The following is a 10,954-nucleotide window of genomic DNA, read 5'->3' as shown; positions in this document are numbered from 1 at the left end:
GAAAGAGAGAGCGAGATGGAAGCAGAAGAACAGAGACGGAAAGAGAGAGTGAGCGAGGTAGAAGTTCACTCGGTCTTACCATTTCAGTTTCACTTCGGCTCGGCCTGTAATCGCGCGTGTCCGACTCGGCGCCTCGATTCGAATTATATCATCGGAAACGAAACGCTTGATCGACATTTTAAAATTCAATTAATTTCTTTCCGGTACGAATCGCTGGTTTGTTTCGGCATTTCGTTTCGAAGCGGGGGAGGCTTTTCACAAGCGGGAGAAAGGAATTGTTTGCTTTTCCGCGACCACTGCTGGCTGGAGAAAGGAAGCCGGCCAGGGACCAACGTGAGTAAAAGATGTTGAGCAATCGATTGGCGTCAGTCAGAGAACATCCAGCTGCGATACTCCTGTGAAAATAGTTTTTATTCCGTTTCATCTCGATCAAAATAGAGATGCGAGAAGCTACGTCGTAGTGTCATTCATCCGCCAACTTCCACGCCGTAACGCGTTCGATATTAATTACAGATTCGGTGTTTCCTGTTTCCGGTAGATTTTTATTCTACAAAAAATAAAAATTTCTAACTGAAATTTTCTACTTTCTGCAGAAACTTGCGTTCTGTGAATTTTTATACCCGAAAATAGATTGGTGTAAATAAAGTTATTAACGTATACACAACAAATTGACTTATTCCACTTTTGAAATAAGCTTTTCTTGTTTAATTCAACGAGGGCAGTTTTGTTACAACATTATATAAGGATGTGAATTAAGAAAGGAATCATCTAATTTATTGACGGAATGATATGAGAATTAACTTACGCCCACGTTCGTCAAATAATATCAATCTGTAAAATAGCCAGACAAGAACAGCGGAAGCTTTCTTGTTTTACGTGTTGGCTTAATTTATGCTTAAACGAGCTCGATGACTAATAAACGAGAAACTACTGATTATTCGAGTAATCGTAAATTTGCCGCGAAGGTTCGTCGTGTTTTATGTCTTCAAGTAATACTCATACTTTTGATGCGCATTAATTGCGTATCATTTTAACAACAAGAGGCTAGTTTTGGTTATCGATAATATAAATGTTATAATTTAAGTTAATTAGACTATCTTGCTCATTGACCGAATCATTTCGTAATTTTAAACTTAGGCAAGACGAAAAAGATAACGTTTTTATCTTTTTTACATAAACTTCAAATGTATATTCAACACGTTCACAGAGACAGATGATTCCTATAAAAAAAAGTATTTTACATGAACATGTTATATTTTATCGAAATATAAAATTAATCTCTTTCAAGCGCAATGTTACTTGACCAAAATCAATATAAGACATCTCGCGCCCTTCCTGAAACTAGATTTTGGAATCCCCCTTCTCTTATATTAATGTCCTCAACCGCTAATGTCCCCAGTATATTTACAAAGAGAAGTCATGAAAAATATTTTTAGCCATAAAATAGTCATAAAATTGTTGCGTTTACCACAAGTTACACAACATCTGTTTAATGCTCCAAACTGCAGATTTTACAGCTTCCCTCTCTCCCTCTTGCCCATTATTTCAAATATAAAAGCGTTAAGCATTTTAAAATAATTACCAACGTGATGAAAAATTTTATCGCGCGCCATATTTTTGCTCTAAATAATTTCGCGAAAGAGCATTAAAATCACTGAGTTTCCGCGCGACTTTGAAATACCACACAACGTTTGTCATATCGTACTCCGGTATTATCGATTCGTACTCTGACAAATATTATGGTATTTATGAAAATTACCATAAATCTCACGATAACGAACGCATGTAAATCACAACAACGGATACGCGATGACGCCTCAGTTGTCAGTCTCGTCCTCGGCTGAAACGTGCTACGATTGTATGTGTCACGTGAGCTTGTATATAAAAACGCGCAGTTCACACAACGTTTGTCATATCGTACTCCGGTATTATCGATTCGTACTCTGACAAATATTATGGTATTTATGAAAATTACCATAAATCTCACGATAACGAACGCATGTAAATCACAACAACGATACGCGATGACGCCTCAGTTGTCAGTCTTGTCCTCGGCTGAAACGTGCTACGATTGTATGTGTCACGTGAGCTTGTATATAAAAACGCGCAGTTCGGTGACGGTTACAAGAGCGATAGTTAAATATGAAAAGAGGGGATAGGAAAGCAGGATCGTAGTAACACTACTACCTGGAGAAAGAATAAAACCCGGCGACCTCGGGCCGAGATTAACTCTCGATTCATCGAAGAATCGCTTCTCAAGCTCCTTCTTCTTCCTACGTTCTTCCTGTTGTCTACGATTTCTTTCGACGATCTACGATTGTCTCGCCAACAAGATTATTCACAAGTGTTCATACGTGTGTGCGTTTATTTTTATAGCGCACAAAAGAGACGTTTCGCTTACTCGCTCCTATTACGTGGATAAATACGTGATAGTTATTCGATTACGTGATAGTTATTCCATTACGTGTACACGGATGCTCATTTCGCGCACGCAGAAAAAGCGTCGTGATTATCTCTCAAGATTAATATCAAATATAAAAATTTTTAAGCAAAAAAGTTTTTATGAAAATATCTCTATACTTCTCAAATACGGAATCGACAGCTGTAAAATTGTCTGAGATTACTCTCAAGTGTACATCAAGCAAATGAATAACATGTGTGTTTTATCATTTTGACAAAAAGTCAAGGATTATATATTATATCCGATGAATTGTATAATAGAGCAGACTATATATGTATGTCAGCATTCCGCTGCGTGCTTACGACGTTTTTTAACTAATGATGATATCAGATCTTTATTGGAACAATTGCATCGGTGCTGTTGAGATTTATGACGAACATAAATCATTTTAATATACAATGTTCAGAAAATAATCTAACAGAATCTTTAATCTTGTGAAGAGATGCAAATCAATTTTAAAAATGCGTAATTTTGTATACAAAATACAGTGAGAATCATTTCTTATATCTATTTTAAAATCTTTGATTTCTTAATTCCAAAGTGGCTTTGGAAAAAAAAAAAAAAAAAATGTTTTATAACTTTATTTTATAACTTCGAAATTTATTAATATGATTTTTCTATATATTCTCAGTCTTCTAGAATACTTTATAAATAATTCTCGTGTGACTTAATCCCGTTTCGCGGAATTAAGATTAATCTGCCGTGTAAGATGAAGTGATTCATGTTTCGTGAAATATGACGAAGGAAGCTCGGCCGCATGATGTCATTTGCGGGATGCGAGATTGCAAGTGCGAACATCATTGCCGCGCATCATTTTTACGCTTCGCTCTGGCCGTGGATTACTTAATGCGAAGGGAGAAGCCACTTTCTCTCTCGGTCTCGTAATGTGTTTTCGAGCCGGCACTTGTGTCGGTCTACACGACTGCGAGGTCGGTATAAAACGCGTTACAAAACACGCAACCTTACGTGGGCACGGTATGCGATATTGTACGGTACGATAGCGATCAACATGCGCGTTACTTCGAGGCATTCTTCTCAGGACTGTATTGCACCATTAAACGTATTCCACGTAGAATATAGAACGACAAGCGTACGTCCGACAGGTGAACGCGTTCTCCAAAAATGGGGTATTAAGTCGAGCATTATAGGATGTACTAAAAATCGCACACGCTTCCTGTCGGCTAGGGGATTGACAGCATAAATAAACTGGTGATCGAGCGATACTATATTACGGGGTCTTATTACATGTTCGGTAAACAATAGAGAGCAATTAAGCTGAACGCAGTATTTTCAAAACAGGAAGTCACCGACTATTTTCCGTGAAAATTCACGTTGATCACACGAGCACCTGTTTTTCTTTCTCTTAGCTCATAAATAATTATGCCAAACTGCTAATGCGTATAAACTACTACGCAGCGGGAACAGCAGACGTTTTAATTGAGTTAGATCTTCCTAATTCGTAAAGAACATAATTGTCTCTTTAATTAAATTCAAATTAGTAAGATGCGTGCGCGCGTGTTCCCGCAATTAAATAATTAAAAAAAAGTTTACTTCGCGAATAACACGTTAAAATATTTCCTCCTTAAATTCTTTTTTATTATTCTTTTTTTGCATGCTAAAAATATAAGCTTTATTGTCCAACTCTGAAACCCCCATAAAGTTTAGAAAACTCGACGCCTATGGATTATGGTCAAGGCTATAAGATATGGTGGACGGACAAGGTACTTCAAATTAGGCCAAAGTCTGATGTCACCAAGATGTGTGACATAATTAAAAGCGATGTACGTGACTATAATATAAATTTTACAAATTAAAATTGTTGGCCTACTCGTGATCCATGAGTCTCTTATTGTTAGTATCATTATGTTTAAGAAACGCGACAGAGAAAACAGGAAACGGAATAATATGACAAAAAAGTGGCGAGGCAAAGAAAAAATCCATTTTGTATTAAAGTGAAGGGCTTAAGAAATTTTTTTTGAGTAAAAGGAACCCATATTTTTAAAAATCTTGTTTTTTTATATAGACCATTTTAAAGCAACTCCAACATCACTAATTGAAAGGCGGCAATAATATTTGCAAAATATTGAAGCTTTATTTTTTTAACACTTTTGCATTTTATTGTTAATTTTATTATTATTTTGTTTATTGCTTTGTTAATAGATTAACATCGATAAGAGAAAATGGGATACGGCACGGAGATGGATGGCTGTGGTCGCTTTATGAAATATTCTTTATTCTTTACGAACTTTATCATCTTCGTAAGTTTTAGTTTTATATAACTTTGTCAAAAATATAATAGATATGATAATAGATATAATTACATATTAAAAACTTATTATTAATTTGTATTCCAGATTGGCGGGATTATCGTGACGGGTTTAGGCGTGTGGGCCTTAGTCGACAAAGTACCATGGATAGGCGAGCTCATGGGAAATGATTTGTTAACCGGCTCAGTTTATGTTTTACTGGTTGGCGGAATCGTCGTGACCTTTATCGCTTTCTTCGGATGCCTTGGTGCATCGCGGGAAGTCAAGTGTATGCTCTTGACAGTGAGTATCGAGGATTTAATTGCATATTAAAACTGGGACATTTGAATATCGTGATTTCCCCAGTATTATATTTCTTCGTGATTAAGCGTTACACTTCCATCGAAGCAAATTTAAGCAGACTTATTGACTTAGGATACCGATTAATAATGAGCATTTTTTTCAGTATTTCATAATCGTATTTTTGCTATTCGTGATCATGCTTATCGGCGGCATTCTGGGATATGTTTTCCGCGAAAAACTGCTAAGCACGGTTGACAGAGAGATGAAGAGTTCGCTCCGACTTTACGATCATCGCAAATCTATCCGGAATGCCTGGGATGCCACACAATCGACGGTGAGTAATGTTCCGGAGAATGATATCGTTATATTTTATGGATATCGCGAGAATTCGTCAAATCAAATAATGGCAAAGCTAATTCAATTTTTGGCTTTCGTAATTTTAGCTCCACTGTTGCGGTGTTAACAGTTGGAGGGACTGGGGAAACGTTAATCTTAACGTGCCGGAGAGCTGCTGTCGAGAGATTCAACCGGGCGAGGTAAAAGAAATCGATTATCTTTCAACGCGGTCGCGTCGCTCGATGACGAAATAGTTATAGTCGACTGTACGACCGTGCGTAAGTAATGATAGTAATTTGATACGCACGTGCATCTGATAATATATCCGCGATACGTTTATATATACGGCAACGATTATGGCCGTTTTTTCATTGTTTAATGATATTCGTCAAGTCCTATGAAAAAGTTGATATCCAGAGGAGAGTTTTGCTCGTGCTTATATATAACGGAATTTTCCTCGATAAGATTGGCGATGATTTTTCCGCATTAGAGATTAGCGATTCCGTACAGATCCGCGCGCGAATAATTATTCGTGGTTTAAGCAATATCGTTACGACTTTGAGATACCTCACGACCCGCCCGATTTCCCCCCAAATGGTCAAAGAGATCGTCAATTTGGCCGCAATTACTTAATCGACCGAGTCTTAACCGCTCCGGTCTGTCCTCTCACGCTTTCACTCCTCCGATCTACTTTCTCGCGAGGGACGACGGAATCGTGTTTCTCATCACAGACCGATCTATTCGCAGCGATTCCCTTGCAATGCTGGCTCGGACACGGTACATCCCTCGAATGCTTATGTCGAGGGTTGCATCAATGGAACGCGAATCTATTTGCAGCAGCACGCGACTGTTGTGGGTGGCGCCGGTATTGCAGTCGCATGCCTCATGGTAAGGGTGCAGTTTGCATTTTTATAGAATTCCCCTGTTAAATTTAAATAAAGCCTGAGCGCTGTAAAGTTTAACGAGCTCGAGCAGATATTCCCTTAGCGAGTTAATTTTATATTTTACAACCGAGATCTAATTTTAAAGACGGCCAAGCCTACTTTTTTAAATTTAATATTTTCTTTTAATTCGAGATATATCCTTTAATATAAATATTGAATACTTGTTATGTATAATACATAATTTCTGAGAATCTTTTTTAGATTTTTTAAACATTTTTCAAAAAATGGCCTTATCGTCTTTGAAACTAGACTTCTAGCTTCTTCACTCCTACTGTACGACCGTGCGTAAGTAATGATAGTAATTTGATACGCACGTGCATCTGATAATATATCCGCGATACGTTTATATATACGGCAACGATTATGGCCGTTTTTTCATTGCTTAATGGTATTCGTCAAGTGTCTCCTATGAAAAAGTTGATATCCAGAGGAGAGTTTTGCTCGTGCTTATATATAACGGAATTTTCCTCGATAAGATTGGCGATGATTTTTCCGCATTAGATTAGCGATTCCGTTTTTTTGCGTAAGTATTGTTTAAGTAGCTATCCCCTTATCTATTCGTTTATTACATAGCAAATAGAATTGTTTAAATTCTCAATTTGTTTCAGTTTCTTGGAATGATATTCTCCTGCGCGCTCTTCAAAATGATCGAATGACAGCAGGACAGGTCTATAGTCTGAGACTGTCCCCGTTTTTGTAAAGAGGGACGGAGAGGTGGTGAATATTCGAGATCCTCAGGGGATTTACGCAATTTCTCCAATCGACGAAATTACTCATCGCTACAAGAGCACCTGATTACACCGTGATAATCAAAAAACGAATCTCTATCTGATTGTATATTTTTCTCGCCAATCTGTTACGTGTAATTAGTTACACATCATGATTACCATCTTACTCTTTACATTTTAGATATAATTTATATATATTTAAGATGTCTTCATTTAGTTGCATGTATCATTAGTATGATAATGCATCATGTACCTTATATATGTGCCGTGATAAATGCGATCCGTTTATTATGCATGTACACATTTTTTTCGATAGTTATTATCGATTTATATGTATATCGAATGAAGCGAAAAAGTCAATTTTTCAATGGTTGTTTATTTCTAAATCCCACACAAACAGTTATATCATAATCTAATATATTACATGGTTTACTTATTATCGAAAAATATATTTCAGTTCTGTTATAATGACAGAATATATTATATGCATATTATATATATAATATTAAATATATACATAAATATAATTTCCGTATTCTTTTTTTAATTAATATCGGACTTTTTGCCGCTCCTAGTCATATTCATTCTGGCTCGATTTCTAGTCATAATCTGAAGGAGATAAACTCCTTGCCGGTTGGTTATTATCGCCGGCAGATAACTGTAGAGTTACGACACTCGTTTACGATCATAAGACATTACAGCCATTCGTTAGCCGCGCTGTTCGTTTAGCCCACGAAAAATAAACGACAATGTTTATTAAAAAATTAATTAAAAAATTTTCTTTGCATGATTTACTTTGCGTGACATTTTAATTTAAAATTATATACAAAAATGTGTTTCAGAAAAAATTAAATGTTATAACAAAAATTAATCGCTTTAATCCGAAAAGCTATTATGTTTCGCAAATGTCCGGAGTTAAATTGTAAAAATACGACACTATAAAAACATGAATTTTACTAACGCGAACAGAGAATCAGTATTTATATTTGTATTTGTCCATAAAACCTGTTTAATTTTATTTATTTATTTATTTTTTTTTTTTTAAGAGTACTTTCACTTCTACTGCCTTTTTCGATAGCATATCTTTATGACAATATAAGGTCGATTTTTCATTGTAAAAATGTGAAGTTATAGCTTGTATAGAAAAATTTATAGCAAGAAATATAGATTTAGCCGATAGAAAGGGTATAGATCGAAAATTAAAAATCCAGTTTTGTCGATACAAACATACAATAGCTTTCACGAATTTATTTGTGTGCGGAATTGTCTGTGAGTATATCAACTCTCATCGGGACTATCCCCTTAGTTTATTCACCCTTCCTGGTATGCGTCAAGCCCTACGCATGTCCTCGCGACGAGGCGTGACTGGCTGTTATCCCGTGGAAGTCACATCGAATGCGTGCGAGCACGCAATTTTCCACCGCTATTCCTAGCTATCAGCACACCCGTTCTTTGCCGACACTCTCTCCCCGTGTCTCGTTTGCTCAGACCCGTCTGCGATGGATCGAAACGAAGGTAAACACAGAGCACCCTCCTCGTTATCGTTGAATGATAAACAAGTGGATCCTGACTTTTCACGACAGAATTACGTTATTTTAAACGCGAGCACGTTTCTCCTCGCGGAGCTTTCATGATATTGACCGGAGATCTGTATATATTTTTCCGTGCCTTAATTAGTGCATAGCGCTCGGCGTTGCATTTGTACAGCTGGTAGGATACTTTTGAAACTCGGCGAGTCTGAATAGTCGCTCGAAAACGCGATATATGTACACGTATTACGAGTTCTGTGTGCTCTGCACACTTGTAACGATTCGCCGGTGAATGAGTCCATATGCCACGAGAGCCATCCTCGTGTAACGTTACAAAGGGACGCCGGACAATGACGAATGAATCGCGCTATGCGCTGCACGAATAATGCCGCCCGTTCTGCGCGGCGATCACGATGAGCGCCGTCCTTCCAGACTATCTTTTTCCACTCGTTTCTTTGTCCAGATGCTCTTTCACCTGACCACTTTGTGCCGAGTGATTATACGTTGTCAATATCTAATAAGTTCAATATTTTTATCGTCGCGCAAACCTCTTATTGTCTCTTGCAAACTTAATTTATGTAAACGAAATATCCTTCAACCTTAATCATCAAACTTTTGTATTAATATACAATAAAATTATAACATAAGCGAAACATCATTTAAAAAAAATTAAATTACAAAAATTATATCTTACTTTACAGCTTTTTAGATAATATTTTCTGGACGTCAGCAACTTTTAGCCGAGAGATATTAAAAAGCGAGAAAATTCCATTTTCTCCATTTTCGATGCTTTCCAATATCTCTAGGGCCTATTTCTCTTTCTTTTTTTTTTCTTTGGCACACTTTACCGCGCGGCCGGGGAACTTATTACCGGAAACAGGGAAGTACATCGGGAAAGGAGAAAATAGCTGAGATGCGCGATATTTACGTATTGATTTCGTCCAGAGCTTTGAATCTGAATGCGCCGGAACTGGGGGAGTCGTCCAGGTGAAACCGAGAACTCGGAGCCACTTCAACCAGGCACTTGGCCACAAATTAAATTCTACTCCGTCGCCTGAAAAGAGAAGCTACGACGAACGGGCCAATGCAATTAGCCCGAGTATAACCGAACAATTATACGAGTTAGCGTCATTATAACTACATCTACCGGCAAACATCGTCAAAGGACGATCGATATCGTAGGCGTAAAGTGCTCCAATGGAAGCTGCACAAATCCAATTTTGACGCAACTTATTTGTCGCGTAAATTGTTTATCTCTTTTCTCGAATAACTCGCAAAAATAAACTGATATTATTTGATTGTATACTTTGAGAATACGTTTCTAAAAAATTTGCATTTTTCGACCCACTCTCCTGCGACGTAAGAAAAGTTGGAACGTGTCGCTCGAAGAACGTGACGACAAATCGGCAAATATTTACATTTTGCCTTTGCCTGACGAAAATCGCGCGCCGGTATATCAGCTCGGATCCTCGTGCGAAAATATATCCTGCGCGAACACAAAGGACGTACAAGAGAAAGAAAAGCCATAAAAGACAAAGAATAAAATGGAAGCCCGACAACGAGAGTGCCCGACAGTTGTACCGGATGGAAATGGAACTGCGGAAGCTTATATAAACCAGAAGCAAAAAAATGGTCATTTTCAGTAGAGTTGTGTACCGTTCATGCCAACATTTCTCAAGCCACATAAAGAACAAAATTGCTATCGCTAGAGAGAAAGATTTGCTGAGACAATAAAGCGTTTGTAGAAAAATATACGTAGAAATGTGACAATGCATTAAGAAGCAGCATCCCGAGTGCCAAGCCGCACTTTCGCGACGAAACAACTGTCGAAGATACATTACTTTCTCTCGTATACAATACAAGAAGAAATTATTATAGTAGAATAATGAAAATTGACGCGACGTTGATTACTATTGTGCTCGCAAAGTAGGAGGAGCGAGTTTAAAATTATTGATTTTTCAGATATTCCTATCACTGCAATAAGAAAAAAAAAAAAAAAAACTGCAGTTTGCAAAATTGAACAGGATCTGTATGCTCGAACTAAACTCACTATAATTTTTCATGTTACACATTTTTTTTACAATTAATTAAATAAATTTTAATTGCTGTTATTATCGAGTATAATTATTTTATAAAATACACAATAATATATATCGCCCGAGCAAAATTAATTAAAAAAGCAGCCTTATTACTATTAATGAGAAATTTTCAAGACGGTGCAAATTTAACGCCGGTTTTTCCACGACAATTTCTAATCTCGATCCCATGGCGTCTCATGGGTGTTTCTCGGCCAACACCATCATGATGCGCATAGTGCCTTAAGACCTAGTCTGCGCCATCGCCTGATGGAGAACGCGGCGCGCAGCCGGCACAGACGGTTCTGTCAAACCCCCCCCCCTCCCGTCCC

At 37.4% G+C, this 10,954-nt stretch overlaps 1 protein-coding gene across 2 annotated transcripts; it reads left to right on the top strand.

The window, feature by feature from the left end:
- Positions 1-63: 63 nt before the first annotated feature.
- LOC115242530 (CD151 antigen) lies at positions 64-7,386 on the top strand. Of its 2 annotated transcripts, none has more exons than XM_029818915.1 (7): positions 64-333; positions 4,622-4,719; positions 4,816-5,010; positions 5,174-5,344; positions 5,454-5,546; positions 6,094-6,234; positions 6,899-7,386. In XM_029818915.1, exons 2-7 carry the CDS (start codon positions 4,642-4,644, stop codon positions 6,944-6,946), a joined length of 726 nt encoding a protein of 241 aa, XP_029674775.1. In that variant the 5' UTR covers positions 64-333; positions 4,622-4,641; the 3' UTR covers positions 6,947-7,386. The 2 variants fall into 2 exon arrangements, with proteins under 2 accessions (XP_029674775.1, XP_029674776.1); XM_029818916.1 differs by lacking the exon at positions 64-333 and adding an exon at positions 4,110-4,242.
- The last annotated feature ends 3,568 nt before the right edge of the window (positions 7,387-10,954 follow it).

Source organism: Formica exsecta, unplaced genomic scaffold (assembly GCF_003651465.1).
Source record: "Formica exsecta isolate Colony F162 unplaced genomic scaffold, ASM365146v1 scaffold60, whole genome shotgun sequence".
NCBI lineage: Eukaryota > Metazoa > Arthropoda > Insecta > Hymenoptera > Formicidae > Formica > Formica exsecta.
Note: the sequence above shows the minus strand (reverse complement) of the source record. Positions and strands in the feature narration are given on the sequence as shown.